The sequence below is a fragment of the Halichoerus grypus genome, chromosome 7 (genome assembly GCF_964656455.1).
Source record: "Halichoerus grypus chromosome 7, mHalGry1.hap1.1, whole genome shotgun sequence".
In the NCBI taxonomy this organism is placed as follows: Eukaryota; Metazoa; Chordata; class Mammalia; order Carnivora; family Phocidae; genus Halichoerus; species Halichoerus grypus.
This window is the reverse complement of record NC_135718.1, coordinates 10,153,393-10,178,339: the sequence shown is the minus strand read 5'-3', so window position 1 is coordinate 10,178,339 and position 24,947 is coordinate 10,153,393. Positions and strand designations below refer to the sequence as shown.

Genomic DNA, 24,947 nt, shown 5'->3' with positions numbered 1-24,947 from the left:
GGCTGGGGCATGGGGGGAGGAGTAAATTTCTTCAAACTCTTTATCTACTTTCTGTTACCTGTCTCCGCAAGGGGATGCGCTTGGTCAGCTTGTGCACAGCTGGCTGGCTGCTGAAGTCTGGCTTCTTGGTCGTGGTCTTCATTCGGCACAGGATGACCGTCACCACCATACAGGCAATTAGGAAGACCCCTATGCAGTAAATGGCTATCTCCAGGTAGTCTGGGGAAGCCGTAATCTCCTTTTCTCTTACAGGAGCTAGAGTGTAGACCACAGGGGAGGAACAGATAAGCAGGCCACAGAGTTAGGACATGGGGTTGCTGCATCCCGGCATAGCTAAACGAATCACAAGGGGATGACCATTCCCAAGGACAGGCTTCCCAATGACTCAATGCTGCAGAATGGCATGGGCTATGGGCCTGCCATGCACCTCTCCCAAATGAAGGTGAGTAACCAAGGGCTCCCCACTTGACCACCGGGGCCCAAGCAGCCGCTAGCTCTAGCCTCAATGGACCTCTGCAATCCAGTGATCGTGATGGATTGGCTGCCTCCAAGGCACAAAGGGCAGGCTACAGGGCCACATTCTGTCAGACATTTGGGCAGAATAGGACAGTTATCCACATCTACAGGGAAAAAAAAAAGGACTGTCTTCCATGGTGGTCTCTGACGCAAACCAAATCAAAAATTCGTAAACAATGCCCACTGTGCATGTGAAGAGATGGTACCTCACTCTTCTTTGGGTGAGCTCTTCCAAAGGAAGATGTGACAGGGTGATTTACCCCAGATGAACACACTTCCATATGAAATGAAATAAATATTCATCTAGTAGGCTGGTCCAGAAAGTTTTCAAATTTCTTAATATAGTCCAGCATATTATTCAACCAAATAAACAAATTAACTGAATTTAAAGGCCAAATTGCCTTTAATATACAATCATTATGTCTGTACCATGGAACGCTTCTAATATCCCTTAATCAATTACCATTTAAGATTTGTGTTTTCTGGTTATACTGAGATCACTACAACTTTTCTCTTAAAGAAAAAATAGAAACGGTATTATGTGAGTTTCCACATAATTACTTAAGGTAGCACGTTCTTAGATCAACTTCCAGTAATATCTGCTCCCTCCTCAGTCCTCAATGGTCATTGAGCTACAAGCAGTGTATTTCCAAACAGTATTTTTCTCAAACTGCATTCTTAGTTAATGTGCTAGTACTATCAGGCAAACTGGTTAAGAAGTGCCAATTAGGCACCTGCAGAATGCAGTACTACAAGTAAAAAGCAAGCTCAACATAAGAGGCATCTCATTGTTTCAAAGCAAATATCCATAGAGCAGACTCACAACAAAAGGGAAAATGGATGCAATGGTATTATTTAAAGCTTATACATTTTAATCAGAAAAAATACTTGCAAGATAGTCAAAACTCCCAGCAGCACAGCACAAAATGAAATATCAATTTCTTTTTACTAGATATAAAAATAAGCATGCAGGTAGGCACCATACTCTAAAAGTAAGGAATTAATAACTGGAGCGGAACATCATGAGCTAGCAAACCAGTCTATGCAGCTTCACAAAGGAAATGACAAAGAGACACACATCAAAGTAGATCGTGATTATCAGGAGAAGTTCGACGAGGACAGAGATGTCGGTTAAAGATTCAGACAGAAGCAGTATGTAGGCAACAGGGCTTCGCTGATGTTGATTTCTCCACAGGGCAGAAATAACATCGAGCCCAAGTTGGCGAGAGCATGCTTTGCAGGAAAGGCAAACTGAGGGTCCATTTTATTGCAACATGCGGCAAGCCACCGATTCCCGAGGTAGGTAACACACTGCTTCTGTATGTCCCACGTGCCGAGGTGCTTCTCCCCAGGCACCCCAACATACACCCACCTATTTACATATCACTAAAAAGGAGAGAGTGGAACAACGTAATAAAAGTACATATGGGGTTTTAGTGAAATGGAATTTGAAATGAGAAAAAATTACTTTGAATTTTACAAAGTAATTTCCCCTTCTTTTCCTTAAAAGAAATGCAGATGGGTGAATTTATACATTGACTCAATGACTCACTGAAAATACAAGATCCCTTTGGGTTTTAAGGATGAAATCTCACTTGATCATAAATGGGAGTGTGGGATCTCATTGTAAGTGAATTTCCAAAGGCAACTTTCTTATCCCCGGGGGATAATTTTCAGCATTTTTAAGAATCTTTACGCCAGGATAAAAGGGGCCATTTCTGAGAACAGAAGCTGTGTTAATTTTATAGCAATCAACCCAGAAAAGGGAAAAAACCATGGCGAGAAAGAGCAGTATATACCTGGCAGAACGGTCAACCATGCAGAGTGAAAGGATATCCCAATAGAATTACCCGCCAAGCACGTATATTCCCCAGCATCCTCAAAAGTTACATTCCGAATATAGAGAACCTCAATCTCTTTGTCCGTGGTATTAACACCGGCGGCCTAGAAAACAGGGAAGCAAGAGAAAAGGCTAGACAACATAGGGATGATCGTGGAGGGGGCCGTGGAACCAGGAGGCATGGCACCAGGGGCTCTGGCAGGTGCTGGCCACCAGAAGATTCCGATCGCAGCCCGTCCACAAAGCCCACAACCGAGAGACACTGAGCAGCTTGCCTCCACAGGCCCGTCACCACACCGGCTTCACCACCTAGACATGCATGCAATCAGACGCATGGAAAAATCAACCCACAGAGATCCGTTCTCTTGGCCTTTGTGTTGCTTTGGATTTAGGGATGGTTTTCCAAAAGTGTAAGCACCCAAAAGTCCCAGCTGGGTTCTGGTCCTGTTGGCTGCAGACTCCCACCTTGAGAAGAGGATGGTGCTGTCTAAATTATTGTGTTGTAAAGCAAAACCCTGGAGACACGCCCAAGTGGACACCTGGCACGTCCTTCCAGCCCGGTGGGGACCAACCAGGGTGGAATATTGTGTCGGTTACCGGACTCTGATATTCATGTGGAACCATCTTGACTCACATTGCATGAAAGAAAACAGAAGAAAGTACGATCTTGGTAGCAGAGAAACTGGTTTTTTTTTTTTTCCTTCAATATAAACATTTGAGTGTGAGTCGTGACAAAGAATGTCAACCGCTGCCTTCAGCAGTGTCCACATCCATAAAATGGATTATGCTCCAACTTAGGATAGCAAGGTCAAGGACAGCATCTCCTAAGCACCCATTATGCAACCAAGGAAATGATACTCTGTTGGAAAAATTATCGCGTGCCAGTATTTCTCTACCAATCTGGGGCAGAAGAAGGCATGAATTCTGCTGATATGTAAATGTCCCAAATTCAACAGGCATGCCTGTGTGTGTTGAAACTGCTGCGGGTGTGCAGAAGTGACGGGGAATGTGCAGCCCAAACAAGATAAACCAGAAGGAACGACTTAAAAACTGGGTGGGGGGGTGGCAGGGGGTGGCAGTAATCTTTAGAGGAAATGAGAGCAAGCACTTTGAACATCGTGGGCATTTTTCCATGGCTGCTGGTATCCTACCAGCTGCAGCACCGAAGAAAGATTATGACGAATATACCAAGGCCACAGAGTCATCCTAGAAGCTGCCTGCAGTCTCCCAAAGCACCAAATCTTTTCAGCTTCTATATCCAGCCTTCTTTTAAAAAAAAACAAAAAACAAAAAACAAAAACACAAAACATTGTTACCTTGCTGTTTTGGCAGGACAGTGAGCCAGGCAGACTGGTTGGCCTGCCCTATATAATTGGAGACCTTACATATATACTCCCCAGCATCCGCCTCAGTCACATTGAACAGAGCCAGCACTTCTGCATTGGAACTATTTATCCCCGAGTGCTGGAACAGACACAGGAGAACAATATAACGGCCAACCAGGAAGGACTTTGCACTGTCTAGGGACCCACCACCAACACACCACCAAAAAAAATAAAAAAAAAAAAAAAAACAATCTCCATTAGGTCTAAGGAGCTGCCTTAAAGGGTTGTGGGCTTAGACAGAACAAAATAAACTAACTGGTGGGCCATGGAAGTGACCCAGTGGAGAGGGATAGAAGGGTGCGATCAATACCGAGCAGAACGGACCCGCAGTTCCCCAGGCTGGTCATCTTTTTCCAGCTCTTTTGACCACTGGGATTCTCAGCTGGGGAGAACACCTCATCGGTTGAGAGTTCTTAATGGAACTACCTATGGTTCTATGGGAAGACTGTTCTTTTTAAGGACGTTCTCTACGAGCACCTACATGCGGGAGACGTCGTAGGCAGTGGCTAAGGAGAGGCTTACAGACTTAGCTGCCACTTGCTATCACCGTCCTGAAGCGCAAGACAGATCTAAAAATTAAAGAGGCTGATGCTATCACCAAGTCCCCTCTTGCAAGGAACCAAATACGAAATACAAGGAGAAAGGAAGTCTCCTTGTTCAACATTTCGCTGGTGCAAAAACATTTTCTAAAGTTTGTCTAAACCACATGTGAATGAATTTCAAAGGCCAAAAGCCTTCTTTTAAAAGTGAAATGTAAATTGCCTCCGACAGATGGCTACTCCAATTTGATCCTAATGTCGTACTAAGAGAAGTCGACATTGGCGTTAACCATAAACCCTGGTACCACGCGAGCTTACAAAGCTCTTTCAATGCACGCCATTGCATGGATTCTGCACAACCACCCCGTAGGGGAGATGGCATCATGATCCCCACTTTTATGGATGTGCAGCTAAGCCTCAATATCTCATATGAGATCTCAGGGCCAATAAGTAGCTGAATTATTCTGACTCCCACTTGAATAGCCCTTCCCTCCCCCTCCCTCCCCCCCCCATTCCCTTCTGCAATTTTACTAGCAAGCCTAATAATCTGCTAATTCCCTACCACACTCTCTTCTGGCCGATCAAGTAAGACCAACAGATCCAACGGAAAATCAAAGAACCTGTCCCCACCTCCACGACAGAGACCCCAGGTGTGGGTCCCTTCAGATTCAGAAAGTCCTCACCTTCAGCACCTTGAGGTAAGGCAGCCCGTCGGGCCCGTATTTGCTGCCGTTCTTTTCTACATGTTTGATCCACTGAATGTGGGGCTGGGCATCGCTGTAAACTTTGCAGACAAACTCCACGTCACCTCCGACCACAGTGGAGGCGTTCGCTGGCAGTCCAGCTTGGAGGATGGGCCGGTGTGGCGATCGCTCTGAGGGAGAGAGGGAGGAGCGGGGAGAACCGAATAAATAAGTTGTGTTGTCCAGAAGGCTGTTCGTGAACACAAGCCAAAAAGGCCTCAAGTCTGCTGGCTGACTCCTTTGAAATAACACTGCGGCCCAATGCATAACAAAACCGACTTCAAAGGAGACTGCTGGAGCGCAACCCTTGTAAAAAGAATACTTATTTAGAAAACAGAGAGAAGAAACTTCTGATACCTCAAGTTATCGGTTGTCCATGGCCACCTACCGAACAAGGGGAAAGATTTTATGTTGACAATCGAAAGGACAAACGGCAGGGGATGGGGGCCTCTTCACTTGTCCCACTTGGGATAATATCGGGAGACTCACTCTGACCATAAACTTAACACCACAGGCAAGGGACAAGCCTAAGGTCACCCTGAACACCAAAATGGCTCCCATACACAGCGTCTCCCGAAAATCCTCTAAGGCGCTCTGAGAAAACCTCCATTTCTTATTTTGAAAAGAAAAACCGAAAGCAGGAGCTCAGAGTGATGAACAGACTGAATGAACAACTGGGTTCATCCCTTTACTCTGGACTTCACTCCTTTTATTCAACATCCATCCATTCATTACCTCGATATATATTGTTACCGTCTGCCAAACGCTAGACGCACAAGCAGACATTCCTTCTTCAAATGTGGCACCAAAAGAAACACAGACAGACACCAGTTCCCCAATCCTGGTGATGTTCTAGGCCATGTTCAAGGAAGTCCCAGAGAGGGTATGCTAGCCACCACTCCCCGCCCTCACTTGCCTTGCCTCTCTCTCTAGGCAAAAAGTTCTCAGCAGAAGACACCCTACATCCTATGCCTAGAAAAGTTCCTCTCCCGTTGAGAGGGGGTCTCTACAGAAATCATATAGAGGCAACTAGGTCAAGGTATATGAGAAACTGTAGGCAAGAGTCCTCAAGAATGTGGTAACAGGCCAGCCCGTTGTGTGATCCTGTCCACAAAGGCCCTAGAATCCCAGGCTGACTGCCATCTTACTACGTGACAATTCGGTCAAGAGTACATACCCAATCATCCATCCAGCCATCCACAAACGTATCATCCCACCCCCACGTACCTGCACGTACAAGCCAGCCTCCCCCTCTGTCTCCCCACACTGTAGATACCACTGTCTTTGTCTAGACTCCCAGCTTTAAAAATGGCCAAGGGAAAGAAGGAGATCCCAGCCAACCCAACACACCAAAGATGCCTCCACCCTACACCTGAGTATCCCTGTGCACTGGATTGGAAATATAGCAAATTAGAATGACAGATATCTAAACCCTTCTATATTTGAGCCTTTCAGATTAAAATATCATTTGCTGGAATTTGTTGGACACAAGCCAAACCATGTGTAAATTGATTTTACTGCACAAGTCTGTTGGTCTTTAAAAACTTAAAAAATAATAATAATAATAAAGAAAAGAAAAAAAGTGCTAGTGGGTTACTCTTAACACATTTCATTCCAGAATCTTCCATCACTTCACAGACACCTACACTTTCACATTAAAAAGATAAGGATTTCAGAGCCTCCGAAGAAGTCATTCATTTCCCAACATTACCCTGTAGGCTGAGCAAAGAACCCAGAAGTCCTACTTTTGTGGGCAGAAAATCTCAAAGCTAGGATCCCTTCAAACATAACCAGAAAGCCTCACCCTTCAGCAGACACTCCATCCCTGTGATGGGCCACGGCCAGCCTCCCCGTCAGGTGTGGCAGCCAGCTGGATGCCACGGGCACCCGGCTTGCAGCTGGAAGGGGCAGGGCTGGTTTAATCCCGGCTAGCCCCACCCACGTGAGAAGAGCAGAGTTAACTAGACACACACACACACACACACACACACACACACACACACACACACACACACAGTGTCCTCTGGGCTGGATACTGGTTTAATCCCGGCTAGCCCCACCCACGTGAGAAGAGCAGAGTTAATTAGACACACACACACACACACACACACACACACACACAGTGTCCTCTGGGCTGGATACTACCAGCCAAGCTCACAAAATCCGCTCCTTTACACATACCTCATATTGAGGTGGTTTACTCTTTCCTGCAGAGAAGTGCATTTTAGGTATCCATTCATTCCCTGGCTCGGTTTTCCAGTTTTGTGTGCGTGTGTTTGTGTGTTTTAAGATAAATATTTACAGTGGACCTAAATATTTATTCTTAGAAACAAAGGTCCTATAAAATCTTAAATGTCATAAGCCAGATCAACTGAATTTCAAACCAAATTCTCCTTCTTAAACATACTTGTTTCCAATAAATCGTTTCACAAGCAAACATTGTGCATGTAATACCAAATAATGATGCCCTGGGAACAATGAGTGCTTTCATAAGGCCGCCTTCTCTGGCCGGCGCCAGCTTTCAGCAGGGAACGTAGTCACTGGGGCAACACGGGCAGGGCCGGCTGCAGAGGCGCTGCCTTGTTTTACTTGTGGTCAACGTGCTGCTACGTTCCAGTTATTAAGTTATTCCATTGCTATCCGGACTATTTTCACCAAGAGGGGGAAAAAAAAAAAAAAAAGCCCTTGCAATGGTTTAATGTTATTGCATTTGCAAATTACAGCGTACCAAATGTTACCGCTTGCAGTCCTGAATGTATCCTTTCAAATTTTCTCACCTTATACAAAATAACCTCTTAACCACCCCCGCATACCTCCGCCCCTTCTCACTTTGGGTACAAAAACTGCAAGTCGGGATCTCTCTGTAATCGAAACCTTACACCGTCTTCCAAAACTTATTACAGCTGCCTTCAGTATAAAATGAAACCTTAGAGAATGTTATTTAAAATGTTTTTAAAAAGTCAGTAGGCCTCATGTTTCGTTTCTCCACATCAGGCTTTGATTTCCTTTGCAACCTTATTCTCTGCTTTTAAACAAGTCAAAGACCAGGCCCCAAACATCTTGGGAAAGGTCCCGGGATGCCGGCATCCCCCGAACTGTGCCTCTTCTCAAATCCTTTAGCGATCGCTCTTCCCTGGTGTCTGTCAGACCCGAAAGAACAGGGATCAGCAGGAAGGGGATGACAGAAGTTAGAACTCCTGTTCTAACTTCCGAAACACAGGGGCGAGAGCAGGGTGCAGGCAGCAGCTCCCGCAGAGATGGGACCTCTGTGGCCAGCTCCCCAGGGGCCCCGGGAACAAGGCAGTGATGGTGGGCACAAGGACCCCCCCCCCCAAGGGCTAATGTGCTCTCCCTGGAACCTCACCAGGCCCCAGGCAGAGCAAACCCCCCAGGTTCCCAAGCTTTGGGCAACAGGCAGATATAAAAAGAAGAAGTCAATGAATTATCTCTGGGTCACGGACTAAAACTCAGAGCTGGCCCATCTCTCGGTCTTCTATGGGATAATAAAAATCACAGCCTCTCTACCAGGAATGTTTTACAGTTTTAGGCAAGGTTCTCTTATTGCATGTTTAACTCTCAGATCTTACAGAAAACATATTTTTCTCTTTCCAGGGGCAGTGAAATAAATATAAGGAAAACCAAAAAGCTGATGAGCAGCTCAACCTGTGTCCTTAGTGCGATTTTGAAAATACACATTCTGAGCACAACAGGTGGCAGAAGGTCAGTGCGCAGACCCGAACCAGGTCGCGCACCTTTAAAGGAGTGACTCTCAGGCCTCTATGCGAATTCCAACTTGAGAGAGAAGGGAACGAAGCCCGGAGGGCGCGGTTCCTGCCGATGGGGCACTGGCTGCCCGGCTGGAATAAGGTTGCACCAAACTGATGCGTAGTAAACACAGACTGAAGTGCTTTAAAAAATACATGCTCGGGACGCCTGGGTGGCTCAGTCGGTTAAGCGTCTGCCTTCGGCTCAGGTCATGATCCCAGGGTCCTGGGATCGAGTCCCGCATCGGGCTCCCTGCTCCGCGGGGAGCCTGCTTCTCCCTCTGCCTCTGCTTCTCTGTCTCTCATGAATAAATAAATAAAATCTTTTAAAAAAAAAATAAATAAATAAATAAAAAATAAAAAATACATGCTCTCCCCCACGAGTTCTCTCTCTCTCTCTCTCATTCCCTTTTGTCAAGAGCTCCAAGTGAGTCCACTTTCCTCAAGCAGAAGGCCCAGCAGCTACGAGTCTGAATTTCGAGACTGACCCTCCCAAGTCCTGGCCCTGACGCTGGGACTCACAATCAGAAAGAACAGGCGGAAAACAGCCTGCTTCGTTCCAAGAGGTAATTATTGAGAAAAAGAAAATACCTGAGTGACAAAGAATAAATCTTTGTTAATTGACCACTGAAACTTTATAACATGCCAGTCCTCCTCTGGACATAATAATATGCTTGGCTCATAAGAGATCTACAACTTTTGCTCTGACATAGCAAAGGCCATAAAAAACGTCCACAGAGCAGAGAGGCCTCATGCCTACAGGCTCAGTAAATACGCATCCCGGGGATCAGAAGGAGACCAGGTTCTTAAATTACACCTATAAATTAATCAAGCCCAGAGTTGCTGGTTTCCCAGCACACACTGGTCTCCTGAGTATTTCTCCCCAAAAGTTCAGCAGTGCTTGCCACAAAGAACCATTTCAAAGCTGTTCTCTCGGCAGCAAAACACCCAGAGACTCGAATCACACTCAGTGCCCAGTATTGATCTGGAAACAGCACGTCCCCTGCTCTGGGGCACCCATTCATGTAAGGAGTGTAGAGAACCTTGCCGGCTCTGTCCTTAAATTGAAATCAAAATTTAATTACCCCTCCTCTTAAATGGCAGTTTCTTAGCAACTCCAAGGGGCTGAATAGAGAAAGAACGTTCTACACGATTTGGAGGACAAGTGAAAACAACGGAGAATTCTTTTTCTAAAGCCCAGCCTCGCTTGTTTTCTAAAGAGTAGGTAGTGGTTGCTTTTGTTGCAGAAAAAACGCACTAAACCAGTTAGCAAGAGGCGATCAAAGCCCTCTGAAGTCTGAGGAGCCCAATAACCTGCCAAAGACCTCACACTAATTACAATTAGTAGAATGAGTTCATTGCCTTGTCAAGACTCTACCTAATGCATTCAACACAGTCAGGAGAGATCGAGTTGGGTTCTGAGTTTTGTTTTCCCTACGTTTTTCTCCAGCCTCTAGAAATCAGCATTGATCAGCAGGACTGATCTCTTTTCTTTTAGACATTGGACTCTTTTAGAAAGAGCCCAAGTACCGGTAGCTGGTATTCTGACTTGTCATCTTCTAGAACAGATGGAGTGGCCTGGGGTACTGAGCACCCAGAATAACTTAAAAAAAAGGAAAAATGCCTTTTCGTAGAAGGTCACTGGTGTGTTGCTCTCTCTCTCTCTGTCCCAAGCTTAGCTGAGCCTCATTTTCCACCCGCCTGGACATCTGACCCTGAAAGTCTTGCGGAACCAGGCTGGGTGGGGATCCAGCTTCCTCCAAAACATACACATTTTTCCTGCAGAGAGAGAGCAAAAAAGTCTGCAGACCAGGCCTGTTTGGGGAAAGCCACAGGGTCTCCCCTCTGGTGCTGAAGTCCCTCGGTGACTTACGGAGGCTGCACCATGTGAAATGCTAGAAGCAAAACACCACTAATTCCTTTGTGCTTGCTCGATGAGGTGGAGAGTGGAGTGAAGTGCTCGCCGGGGCGGGGCAGCCTGGGAAGACCGAAGCAGGTGAAGGCAAAGTGCCTTCCCTAATTAATGTCATCGACTGCATTATGTGGCTGGGGGCTGAGTGGCTTCTACCAGCTGGGTGTCAATTTAGGTCTTCTTGGGCAAATTACCGAAGCCGGGCAGTGTGTTACTTACACCCCACATGTTTACGATACCCTGAGCTCTGTGCCTTCAAAAGTTAAACCGGAACTGAAGACTCTTAGGTGACCACAAAGTTATGTCCAAGTGAGTTTCAAAAATGCCCTTCCTTTAGTTAAAGAGAGACATGGCTTCGGGGCGATGGAAAGTTCTGGGGATAGACGGTGGTGATCGTTGCAGAACCATATGAATGTATATTTCATGCCACTAAATTGCACATTCAAAATTGACTATATAGACTTAGCCACCATTTTTTTTTTAAAGGGAGACATGGCAAAGGCGACTACTCTCAAAGAGCGAACAAGATCTATTTCTAGGGTCATGGAAAACCTGCCTTCTCAATTAGTTAAGTGTATTTACCTTGTCGAGTTTACTGAGAGCTTTTCTCTGTTCTGACACAAAGACTCCGCACAAGGGCCCTCCCTGTCTTGTGCTTGGTTTTCACGCTGATGTAAAACTCAGACGTCAGTCTCCCCAGGCTCGCTCCAGTGGCGCTGGGGTAAACACAGCTGAGAGCGGTCATGCTGGGAGCCATATCACAGAGCCTCAGCACCCCACCATTCGCCATAGGGGGTGCAACATCTTTCAGGAATGTAAGATTATCAGCTGGTGTCTGCATAGCTGGGTTTCCTCCATGGAAAGAGCATGCTGGAGATGTTTTTTCAAAGTCCCGGAATGAAACATACCTTTCTGCTGAACTCCAAATCAGAATGCCTTCTCTCAAATGATTTGCAGAGAAGCTCAAAATCAAATCACTGGGGAGCCCCCAAAGACAGCAGCACCCAAAATGAAGCTCTTTAGGTTGGAGAGGTTTCAGTGACATCAAAGAGATCCAGTTAGTCCAGCTCTAGAAATCATCCCAGAAAAAGAGTCACCCAGGTGGCCAACAAAGGTGTGTGCAAAACTTGCCTCTTTTGTAACAGGAAAACAAGCTAAACACCCAATCAGGGGGGGAATGATGAAATAAATTATATACTATCCATGACAGAAGAGCATATGGATCACGAATAAGAATGAAATCATCGATATGTACAGACATGGAAAGAGGTCTACAAAAATAATGTTCACAGGTTAATCAACTCCCACCATGAAAAGGCCTTCATTCTAGAGGAAGTCTAGAAAAATCTATCACACTAATCTCTTCGAAGCTTTATTTTGCTTCTGGGGTGGTTCAAGCAGAAGTTAAAGCTTTCAGCCCATCTGAGCAAACAAGAAATGCTTCCCTTTGGTACAAACTACATGAGAAGTTAAATGGTAAAACCTCATTCGTTTTCTTAGAGGCAAACTCAGACACTGAACCTAAAAGTGATTCTCGATACTCCTTGCTGTCAGCGTCACCTACAGAGAAGCGTCCAGATAGTCCCCCAGCTCACGAGAGGCTCCACTTCTCACTGTCTGAGCCTGCTGGGATGCCTCAAGCCAGCCTGCAACCCAGCCTACTCCCCACTGAACATTCGCTGATGGTTTCACACCCAGAATGGTCTTGTTTCTATTGGCCAAAACGTAAAATGCAAAGGACTGAATCTTTTACTTTTCAGGCCCAGTCCAGAGTGTATACTGAACCCAATAAAATGAGGACTTCCTTGGGGTGCCTGGGTGGCTCAGTCAGTTAAATGTCCAACTCTTGATTTCGGCTCAGGTCATGATCTCAGGGTTGGGAGACTGAGCCCCATTTTGGGCTCCGTGCTGGGCGTGGAGCCTGCTTAAGATTCTCTCTCCCTGGGGCGCCTGAGTGGCTCAGTTGGTTACGCAACTGTCTTCGGATCAGGTCATGATCCCAGGGTCCTGGGGTCAAGCCCCACGTTGAGCTCCCTGCCCAGCAGGGAGCTTGCTTCTCTCTCACTCTCCTTCTCTCATTCTGTCTCTCTCGCTCTTTCAAATAAATAAATAAATAAAATCTTTAAAACAAACAAAAAAGATTCTCTCTCCCTCTTCCTCTGCCCCTTCACCCAACCCCAACCTGCTCAAGTGCACTCTGTCAAAAAAAAAAAGAGGACTTCCTTTTTCAAAGAAGGCGCAACTGTCAAATGATCCTTCTGGAACAATATCCAATACCTGTCTTGCAAAATATCACTTTCAACCTGATATGAGGGGAAATAGGTCTGGTGCACAGTCTGACCTGTTGATTTGTATACTTATTTGTACACTTACTTGGTCTGTATACTTATGTGTGAAAGAACCCTCTGAGGGGGACGCTCTGGGAGAAAGAAAGAAAAAGTAGTTCTAGCAACTTCCAGAAACCTCCATCCCTATCTATCATCATCCCACTGTAGCAGTTTTGGGGTCTTCTGAGCACAGAAGACATGAGACATGACATGAGAACTCCAACAGGGCAGAGCCCGTGTCTCAGTCAACTGACTGCCACCCCCGTCCTAAGGGAGGCGGCGGCCATAAAGGCACTCTGGTGGAGGTATCATTTGAAACGTGAAGAAAGCTCATGGCATTTCTATATTGACACTTCAATGACAGTTGACCTAATACTTCCCAACCGGGGTCTTTTGGTTTATAAAGGTGACTGGAAATCGAAGCTGTATTAAGTGTTTGGAGAGAAGTTCTGAAGAGGACTCGCTTGAGAACTCACCGTGCTAAGAACCAAACTCCAAATAGAACTCACGCATTAGGGGTGCCTGGGTGGCTCAGTGGTTAAGCGTCTGCCTTTGGCCCAGGTTATGATCCTGGGCGTCCTGGGATCGAGCCCCATGTCGGGCTCCCTGCTCAGCGGGGAGTCTGCTTCTCCCTCTCCCCCTGCCCCTCCCCCTCCCCCTGCTCACGCTCTCTCTCGCTCTCTCAAATAAATAAATAAAATCTTTAAAAACCAAAGTCACCCGTTAAACTGCTTTTCTTCTATTATTCCAATTCGGCACGCACCGCCAGAGCTCTTACGAAGTTCTAGCCCATTCCTGGGCACTGTGACTGCCAGCAGTGCACTTAGATCTTCATGCCGAGACCACTCACCCACGCTCGGACAGCATCAGCTTTCTCCCCACCCCCTGCCCCGACCCATCCTACCACCAGGTATAGGAGACCGTCTTCTTACGAAAAGCTGTAAGGCCGTAACTTTCTGTGACACTTCCACATCCTCTTTGCCCACACCATAGACTCAATGCCAAAGATGAGACAAGAGATCAAATATTAGCCTAGCCTTCTCCCCAGCCACCTCGGCCGGGACCCCAGCCAGAATCTAAAGCAATCAATAAGGCTTCCTTCCTCAACTATGGGGCAGAGGGCAACTGATGGCTTGCAGAGAACACGGCAAAAATGCTGACGCTGCGAAGTCCTAACATGCCCCATCCACGCTGGCTTGCGCCTGCTCCAACCTCGGCAGCGAGCACACAAGACACCACCTGCCCGGTGCCTGGAAGGACTAACTTCCGGCTGGTCTTGGTCCTGCGGGAAAGCACTCACATGCCCGTCAGTACCTTTGGAGTGACGTAGCTACCCACTGACCAGCTTTTGCCCCCCAGAATCCCTGTTGTGAAACAGGTATAAAACTCTGCTCTGTAGTAACCCAAAGCCCATTAAACAGTAGCTCAAAGGAAGTTTTGAAATCTCTGTCCTGGAAGAACGAAGAGGACAGACCACTCCTTTAACCAGGGCTGCACTGAGTGCCTCACGATCCAAGAGGAGGTGTGAGACCACTTAAGGATAGTGACTAACAATCAAGCACGTGGTTCTATTATTTAGAAGCTCTGCCCCCCCCTCCCCCCGCCCCAGCTTTACAGACAAGGGAACTGAGGGTCAGAGGTTCCACACCTTCCACGGCCACGGAGCTGCCCAAGCTGGAAATGGAATGTGAAGCCCTCCACCATGTAATTCCCACAAGGACCTCCAGGGGCGCCTCCAGGCAGCGGGGGAGTCCGGGAGCGTTGACACAGTAGCCCTGGTCGGGAAGGAAAGGGGGAAATGGCTCTGGGGCCACAAAAGCAGCGCAGGACTTTGCTTCCTACACAACCCTGCCCAGTTCCAGGATTCTATGGTAACTGAACAAGCTTACTTATTAAGGCGCTCGCTGTGACCTATGACCGAGCGTGGCACCCCAACCCACTGTCAACGGGCAGGGGGGGGGCTTTCTATCTCCCCCGGGGTGCGATTTCACCACTCCAGAGCTGGCATGCAGGACCAATATCAGGGTAAACACACCAAGTCTTAAACCCAGAGCAAGAAAAGGAAAGAATTAGTTGGCAGCAAGAAAATGAAGATGGAAAATCAAATGGGGCCTGGCCAAGAAGCCTCTAGGTCGAGATGCTTCAAGTTCAGAACCGCCAGGGGCTCTGTGGAGCTGAGGCTGGTGGATGCCAGGGAAATGCACGAGTGTGGCAACTCTTGAACATGAGAGTCAAGTGTTTAAGGCGTTAAAAATCTCTGGATGTATGGTTTCATGTGGTTTATGCTACCTACCACGACAGCCACCCCTCATCAGACAGAGAAACAAAAGCTTTGTCTAGAAGCCCGGGTGTGATGGAAACGAGGACAGACAGGGGTCTTCCATGAGGAGCAAGTGAGCAGGAATGAACCCAATTTTGAGTTTCAGTAAGAAACCAACCAATTAACGAGGCCACTACTTCTTCATTTACTTAAATGCTCCTTTGTTCCAACCCCCCCCCCCAAAAAAAGAGTCCAAAATTCACCCTGGAAAAGTGTGGCTTGAGGGACTCTCACTTGCCTCAGTCCCTCTTCTGCTCAGAGATCACACTGGAGGCTTTGTCCTCCCAGGACAGAGGCTACCCCGAGCAGTAAACAATTTATGCAATTTCTCCTTCTCCTGCTGGGGATGGGCTGCCAAAAGCTCAGTGCCAGGTGTCAACCCCACAGCCAGGCTTATCAGTCAGTGCCTGGAATAAAAGACTCTTCATTCCTCCTGAACACACACCGGAGGGGGGTTAGCACCAGGACAGATTCCTTCGTGCTTTCAGGCTCCGTCCCATCATGTCTGGAGCCCAGTTAGAGCAGATTTATGTCAAGGACTAGTCGACAGCACCATTCTGCTCTGGCGCTGAGCAAGTCAGGGCTGGTGAGGAGGCCTGAGTGACCCCCACCCAGCCAGAGGTGTGCTTGGCCGTTGACTGGCTCCCAACCATCCATTGAGACCCTGTCTGGAGCTTACAGCTCTTGTCCCAGGGGCGGACAAAACTCTAGAAAGTCAGACTGATAGATGACAAGGCATGGCTGACCTCAGCAAATCCAGAGGCACTGTTTCCAAACTCCCCTGCACTCTGCCCCGCAAGTATCCAACGCCATGTGAAAAGCTCAAAACTTATCTCATGGTCTCTGGGATTGCAGAATTGGGACATGCAAAGGGAGAAAAAGTTCATAAATCAAAGCCGATGGTCTCTATGAGCGAGGAGGACCAACTGGTCCATTAAACACTTTCATCTCTCTCTCTCTCTCACTTCGTTGTTTTGAACATGGGGTGGGGGTAACAGCAGCACCTTTTCAGAGTTTTGCAGTGGTCCCTGCTGGTCCACACCACAGGACACCTAAAACCGAGACCCCCATGTGCAGTGCATGGAGCATTAATCTAGGTTTCCAGAACACCCAGATGGAGGCCCCCGCTCTGGAGTTCTTTTAAGTCCTTGGCAAATAAATCCCGCATCGCCTCAACTATCAGCAGGGTGGGAGGTGAGGGTGGACGCCACCTTCAGGAACTTGGAGCTCTCAAACACCACGATCCTATCCTGCAACTGGACCAGTCCTGGGACAGCCGTGGGACGACTGCATTAACCAAAGGTATAAACCCAGCAGGACACGTGAACGGCAGACACCGGCCCCTTCTGTGGGTCCCAACATGGCATTCAGTTTATTCAATAAAACTTCTGATGGAGTCTAATGAAAGCTATTAAAAATGCCTTCTAGGGGCGCCTGGGCGGCTCAGTCGGTTAAACGTCTGCCTTCGGCTCAGGTCATGATCACAGGGTCCTGGGATCGAGCCCCGCGTCAGGCTCCCCACTCAGCCTGCTTCTCCCTCTCCCTCTGCTCTCTCTCATGCTCTCTCTCCCTCAAATAAATAAAATCTTTTAAAAAAATAAAAATAAATAAAAATGCCCTCTAACTCTCCAGAAAGTCCAGGTTTGAAGGAAGAAAACCAGCATTTGTTGCTGGCCACGTGATGCCAATTTGGTGGGGGGGTTTTGTTTTTGTTTTTATCTGTTAACCCAAACAGATTCCTCATAACCACTGTAGTGGGTTGAACTTGGCCCCCCCAAAAAAAGATAAGTCCATGTCCTCACCCCTGGAACCTATGAATGTGGCCCTATTTGGAAACAAGATCTTTCTAATTAAGTTAAGGATCTTGAGATGAGACCATCCTGGATGGAGGGCGGGCCCTCAAGCCAACGACAGGTGTCCCTGTAGACGACACACAGGGGGAGATCTGAGACGCAGAGACGAAGGCCACAGGAAGACAGAGGCCGAGACGAGAGTGACATGTCCACAAGCCGAGGGCGGCCAGCAGCCACCAGAAGCTGGGGAGAGGCGTGAAACTGATGCCCCCTCAGAGTCTCGAGAAGGAACCAACCCCGCTGACACCCTGACTTCAAATGTCCGGCTTCCAGAACGGAGATGGAATCACCTTCCATTGTGTTAAGCCATCCAGTTTGTGCTCGTCACAGCAGCCCCTAGGAAACGGACACAACCATCACGGGAATGAGCAAGTACCATCATTCCAACTCCCCCGATGAGGCCGGAGAGGCTCAGGAAAGGCTAAGGGACTTGTGACAACTCCCTCGGGGCCCTGCTGCTCTCTCCACACCACCAGGCTGCCTTTCGCGGACGTAAATGGGTCTCGGCTCCTTCATTCGCACACACAAGGGCTGCGAAACCCAAGGTCACGGGATCTGTCCCAGGTTGCGGCTTCTTGGCGGCAGGGCGGTCAGAACCCGGTGCTTCAGCCTCATTTCGCTGATGAACGAGGGCCAAGACCCGTCACCTCCCGGAGCCAGCCCTGTGAGGGGAGCCTGGTTTCCGAGAGTCACAATTACCAAGATGCGGAGCTTCGCGCTAATTTTCCCTCGCAAGTAAATGGCTGAAAAGTAATGGTGTCAATTTTAATGAGGATCAAGCAAGGCTCCTAAAAGGGCTCCCATACACGAGAGCATTTCCCTCACACACAACAATGGCTGGCTGTTTAATTCCAGAACACAAGAATGTCACTTAAATTACACGGCTTTTACGTGAAAGTGCTTATGGGAATGCCTTTCCGAGGAAGAATTTCAATAAAAAGATCTCGCCCATTTTGATGCTTCGTAATATCTGAACTGCAAACCTATGTATCATAGCAACAAAAATAAACCCTCGAAGAATGTGAATGAGGACAGGACTTCACTTTCACTGGGACAGAGTCTCCGATTTTTCTGAGACGCAGCTGTAGCTTGGAAGCTTATCATCACGTGGCGGTATATTACACTTGGACTGTGGGCCACCAGAAAATCGTTGTTCAAGCCTGAATCCCTTTTGTTGCCTCTTGCTGAGATGTTCAGAACGCCCGCCTGCCAACCCCGTAAGTCTACATGAGACTCTCGAGCTGACTCAATTCTTACTTTATTAGTGCTTCTCAAAGCAATTACTGGGGTTTTGAGCAAAGATGAGAGTATTTCACACCTCCATCTTTCCTGAAAATGTCTTATACTCCACTGACTTTTGGCTTCTATTTATAAAGAAGGTTCAAGGCTTGGAAAATTATTAGGGGTTGAGCTTTAATGGATATTCCCAACCAGCATTGTGTCATTATTGGCCCACGTTTGGCTGGGCAATCTCCCAAATTTGTGACATAATCAGGCCTTTCTCTGCATTACTCCATACGCTCTATGCTCCCTCTACATTACACCACTGAATCATACGCTCTTTTCAACAAGACTGATTGCCAGGGGATTAACATTAGACAGCACAATTCCATTATTCAGCAGCCCAATTCAAATCCAGCCCTAAACTGTAAGAGAGATTGCAGGGCTTCACAGAGATGAGCTGCCAGAAGCTCAAAGGAGAGGTGGGGTGAGGGGCTTTTGAATGTTTTACATAACAACTCAACCTAAAACCTGCTAGGAGCGAGAGAGCCCATGGCTGAGGTGGCCAAGCTGACTCCTGATTCCTAGACGGGTCCCCAGCCAATCCCAGTGAGCAATCTGTGGACCTACGCAAAGCCAGAATCCCCCGTGGACTGCTACAACACAATTACTTTATTCACACAACTACTTAGTTTCAAAATTAAGTACTGAAGAACTTTTTGCCCCAAATCTTTCTTTCCTTAAATAGAAACACTCTCATGTCAAATTCAGGAGATGGGAGGCCCAACGTGAACTCCACGTTGTGTGCTTAATCAATAGATTTATGGCGCATCAATGCCAAAATAAATGTTCACCACTCTCTTCTCATATTTGAGTGTTACTTCTTTCTGTTTGATCTATAAAATATCTGTACACAGTAATTCCCACTAAAAAACCTCCCCCAAATATCTCTGTGAGAAAAGAGGGTTCTGAAACTCAATCTCTTATGAATGTCCACAGGATCTACATTACGTAAAAGCTACCAAATTTCACATTAAGGCTTCTGAATAATAAAGATAAAATGTCACAAATACCTTTTTTCACTGAATTCTAACATACATGTGGAAATAAACACTATCTCATGCTAAGGCAGAGTTTCTTATGGATTTATTTTAATTTGATAGAAAATCAAAATGGTTTTCTGTTTCATTTTCAGTTAACCTAAAAACCAAAATCTATGTAATTTGGTTAATCAAGCTTTTGGAAGGTGTTTTCATGGTTCTTTGGGCAATTCAAATTGCTACAGAGCCTTTCTTCAGAGTTTCTAGTTTCTTAAAGGAGAAGAAATGCCCACACATGAAATAATACCAGGGACACATGCATAGGAAATGATGGAGGAAAGCCTTTGTTCATAGACACAGAGGGTGGGCATGAGTCTGTGGAGTTACACAGGGTCACTTTAAGGCAAAATCCATCAGAGAGAGCCTGGAGTTGAGACCTTTTGCAGGAGCCAGCAATCCACAAGAGAAGGGCAAACTGGTTAGCTGACCCTCAGCCAGGACTCAGGCCAGGTGGTGATCCTGAGAGTCCAGGTAGATGACAAGACAGAGAAAAGATGGATCACACAAAGAAAAGATCTTAGCCCACCATCCCTGCAGCAATGACACCCATCCTCGGCATCTCCAGTCCTCCAACAAGACAGAGAAACCCTATTTCCTCATCAGTTACAACACAACCCATCACAACAGGCAAGACGGGAAGAAATTTGAGTTCCAGGACAACAGGCTCATGGTCTTAAGATATTTAATTAAAATAGCCTACCTATCTGAGCACTTAAGAGATTTACAAGCCCATACACAGTTCCCTTTTCACAGAAGAAATCGTTTCTAGGAACAAACGCTGAACCTACAATACCGAATGACTTTCTCCTGATGCAAGTGAAGGGCACCTTGACCCTGACCTGCCCCAGCCAGCTATCAGCTCACTCATCGTCATACCTTTTCCTTTACTCTTCAGCCGGCATAATACAATGGCCCTTCTTTAGATCATGTGCCTCTCTTTTAAAAACAAAGTTCTAGGGGCACCTGGGTGGCTCAGTCGGTTAAGCATCCGACTCTTGGTTTCAGCTCAGGTCGTGATGTCAGGGTCCTGGCATCGAGCCCTGCACCGGGCTCTACACTCAGCATGGAGTCTGCTCGAGATCCTCTCTCTCCCTCTGCCCTTCCACCTCCTGCGCTCGCTCTTGCTCTCTCTCTAAAATAAATAAAACTTTAAAAGTCCTCCTAGAGCGTATCTGTACCCTTTCCCTGAACACACTAACATTCTTCAAAGTAATCTCAGCTTCCAGAATGTCAACACCTTTCCTACTATGTCCATTTTGCACAAGATGCAAGGGAACCAAGAGGATCACACAAAATATGTAAAACATGGCTCATCAGGAAACAGCACACTGTCAAATGATAGAAGAACCCTTCTCCAACGACAGCGTGTATTTAGAAAGAAGGAGAATGCACCAACTCTCCCTAAACCATGGGGAGAAACAGGACTCGTTTTCATGATGTCATGATGGCAAGAAGCACACTCACCAACAACATCGAGGTGGTATGTGTGATTGATGGAGCCGTACTCGTTCTCTACCACACAGGTGTAATTTCCTTTGTCGGACGGGACCACGCTCTCCATAATAAGGCTCCAATGCTGGTTTCGCACCTGAAAAGATCAAAGTAAAGGTGCTTATTTAACAGTCTTAGCACAGAATACCAGGCACTTTGCTTTCTTGATTTAGAAAGAAGTTGAGGGAGACAAGGAAGGTAGAGAAGAATCACCTGAATTCTACATTTCCCTCATAGTAAGGACTCAGAATGGAGACAAATGAAAACAATCATTACCATCAAGGTGAATGTCTAGCAACGGGAATATGGACGTGTTCAGATCTGCAAGTGTGCGGGGTGGGTCTGTCACTGTCGTGGTGTGAGGGTTCCTCCAGGAGCTACCAAATGGCCGGGGGAACCTGCACATTAGCCTGCGACCCTATCGGTGCCCCAGAGGAGAGGGGCTGAAAGGCTGCTCATCCACTAGGAACCCTCAGGCCCCACGGCACCCCCGGACCATTTAGGGCCAACGCCAATGCGCACTTACTATATGTCAGGCCCTGCTCTGAGCGCTCCATCCCTCCTTAGCTAATGCGATTCTCCCGAGGAGCCCACAAGCTAGATTCTCCATTGTTCCCGGAGCCTTCCAGTTTCTTTCCCCACGGCCCTCAGATGCTGTCTGGAAGTCTCAAGAGGTTTCAACTGGGAACACATGTTTGCCCGCCCCCATCTCTGGCAGTGGCCAAATAGATGCTATATACTCCTGAGAGACATACCCAGAATTCCAAATATGGGAGCAATGAATCCTCAGGAAACCTAAGTTGTATATCCATCTGCTTACAAACTCCTTGAGACTTTTCAAAGATAAGCAGCACATGTGAAAATAAGCTATTGTGATTCCTACCCACAGTTCTGTCAACATGCAAACAGACTAGACTCTAACATTCCCACCTTGCTTTTAAAATATTTTCATCGACTCAAACTTTCAAGCAAGCATGACTTTTCCTTACTAAGACCAAAATACAGATTTTATTGGGGCGCCTGGATGGCTCAGTCAGTTAAGCGTCTGCCTTTGGCTCAGGTCATGATCCCAGGGTCCTGGGACAGAATCCCACATCGGGCTCCCTGCTCGGCGGGAGCCTGCTCCTCCCTCTCCCTCTGCCCCTCCCCCTGCTTATGCTCTCCATCTCTCTCTCTCTCTCTCTCTGTGTCAAATAAATAAAATCTTTTTTATAAAATGCAGATTTTATCTTGCAGGTTCAAGGCTTTAACCTTTTTCTCCAAATCCAAATCATGTTGTAAAGGTATTTTGGGCCAGGCACTCTAAAGACATGGAGAAAAAAATAAATAAATAAAAAGCCAGGGCCCTACCAGTCTTAACTATGATTTCAGGAATTTCAACTGACCTTCTGAATGATTCCCTGAGCACCGCAAGTGTTTTCTGCCTTAATCACATAAAAAACCGATAATACCCGCAGAGCCTCTGCAAGCACACGAGTGAGTCAAGGAACTAGAGAATAAAGAAAATCATCTCATGAATGCTCCATCATAAAAACAGGAGGGCGGAGCAGCTGTCCACTTTGAAAAGCAGCGCCAACAGAGGTAAGAGGCTATCAGAGTCTGTCCGCACCCAACGCGGGTCACATCAGATGTTGAGCATTGTTGCAAGCCACTCTCTGAGAGCAGCTACTGAAGCGGAGTTCAAAAACGAGCCCACTGCTCATCACGGACAGTCTCGTGCAGGATCCCGCGGGTGAGGGCTGGACTCGTCCTCACCAAGCACAAGCACTGAAGTAAGAGTGAGTTCTAGGCAGACAGTGCCTCTGTTCTAGCTGCTGCCCTCCCACCAACTCCCCTGTATAACCCTGAAGACTCTTTCAATCTACTGTCATGGAGCTGATGAGGGGATATTCATTCTCACTGTCCCAGGCGAAGAGTCTGGCGGTAAAATGAATCTGAAGGCACCGGACCCCAGTGGAGAGAGTCTGTCTCCTCCACTGGAGAAGACCTGCCTTCTGCTCTTGGCTGGGCCATAGACTTATAGGAGAACCCAAGCAAGAGGCTAGGTATCCTCTTAGGAGGGATAGGCCTTCCATGCACGGTGTATAGAGGGAACGCTATGAAGGAGAAGAGGCGGTTGCTAAGTTTTCCAGGGCAATGAGAATGCTCTACCCAACTCCTGGCCCCCTGGGTGTTAACCCTGGAGCTGTGTGCTAAAGAGCATGGAAGACTCCAGTACTAACTCCTTGACTTAACGTGAGGCAGATGGGCCCCCACGGAGACCCTCCCTCTCCCCAAACTCTCAGGGGGTATCAGAAATGGGACTTTCCTGGACTCTGAAGGACTAATCACACGGAGGGTAACTTGGGGATGAAGCCATAGGCCCTAACGTCACCAAGCCACGTAATCCAGCATTTAGCCCTGCTGTAAATATTCAGTTCTTTGAGCCCCCGCTCAAATGTCATGCCCATAAGCCCTTAATCATGACTAGTGCCTGTCTCTGGACCCCGTCCAAACTGTCAATGTCTTTCTTGCGCCTGGATCCAGATTTGGCACACAGCACATTCCAAATGGAGCTGAACCTGAACTGCACAGGGAGGGCATCGTCTGCCTCTGCCCAAGACATTAAATCTTGGCATATGCAGCTCGGCATACCACTGCCGTTTTTAACCCCCGGGCATATGGTCAGATCCAGTCTCTCGTCGGGGCTATGGCATTCCACGTAAGATCCCCCTTCAAGAGCATGTGCTCCCTGAATATTTACTTCCTGGAGATGCACGACAAATATTAACAAGTTAACATTTATCAAATGCTTTCACAATGAGAAACACACTGACCAGACAAGGTGCTTCTGCCCTTTCCGAGACCTTGGTACTCAATCAATAGTGCCCCATGCAGGGCGGTTAATTTTTATTTTCTTACACCATTGCTCCAGTATTTGATTCCTTGACATACCATCAATCCCAAATTTTATGAGCTGTGGCATCTTCCAAATGGACGCCCTTAGAAGCTGCCAAAAGTGGGAACGTCTGACACTTTCATAGGGGATATCCTACCATTAATTAGTGGTTGCTTAATGACAAGCCGAGAGAGGACAAACAGTAACTCTATCAAGATGGGGAGCAAAGGCACAAAGACTTTTGTGTTTCTTTTCTAAGCACTTCAATTCTATACCCTGATTCAGGGTCAACCTAAAGACACTACCCTTCCAACAAAAATGTCAGATGTCCTCTTCACCCTGTTTTTCTAATATTCCTCATCTTTTTAGAGCTACCATTCTTCGGCCAGTTAGATCAAATGTACATCTCTACTTTCACAGAAAAGGGAATGTAAATACCCAAAAAACATATGAAAAGACGCTTAACCTCATTAACAATCAGGGAAATGCAAATTAAAACAATAACGAGACACTGTTATTCGTCAGCTGATTAACAAAAATTAGGAAGAGCCACCTCACGGAGTACTTAGTGAGGGTGGAGGGAAAGAGAGGCTCAAACTGAGAACAGGAACATGGAGAAAAATCTTTCTGTAAAATAATCTGGCAGTGCCTATTAAAATTAGCAGCACATTTTTTTCTTTTTACCCAGTTAATTCCACTTCTAGAAATCTAGCCTACACAGAAAACAGTAGGATGACTTCAAGGCACATGAACAAGACTGTTGCTTCGAGCACCGTTCGTAACAGCAAAACTGAATCCATCAGGAAGAGAGTCATTAATAATACACAGTTCATCCTATACGAACTAACGTATAGTTAATTCATTCCAACAAAATAGCATACGGTCACTAAAAAGAATGAGGTATTCTTAAGTTCGGACCAGGTAAGATATCATGAACAGTTACTGATAAATAGGGGGGAAAAAAGGGAGGTGGGATAAAACTATGTATATTCAGGATTCCATTGCACAGAAATACACACGCACGCGCCCACAACCCTACAAGTGCCTACAGTATAGCC

The 24,947-nt window shown here is 46.9% G+C and overlaps 1 protein-coding gene across 16 annotated transcripts in view; it reads right to left on the bottom strand.

The window, feature by feature from the left end:
* Positions 1-24,947, bottom strand: part of FGFR2 (fibroblast growth factor receptor 2) — a 101,019-nt gene that overhangs the window by 31,375 nt on the left and 44,697 nt on the right. For 5 of the 16 annotated variants that reach the window (XM_036111002.2, XM_078077041.1, XM_036111008.2 and 2 more), the window contains 4 exons: positions 20,985-21,108; positions 4,964-5,154; positions 2,316-2,460; positions 59-255 (listed from right to left, as the gene is read on the bottom strand). In XM_036111002.2, coding sequence (XP_035966895.1) covers positions 59-255; positions 2,316-2,460; positions 4,964-5,154; positions 20,985-21,108 — 657 coding nt within the window. Of the gene's footprint in view, positions 1-52; positions 256-2,315; positions 2,461-3,672; positions 3,821-4,963; positions 5,155-20,984; positions 21,109-24,947 lie in introns of all 16 variants that reach the window. The other 11 variants (XM_036110999.2, XM_036111004.2, XM_036111006.2 and 8 more) reach the window with 3 other exon arrangements.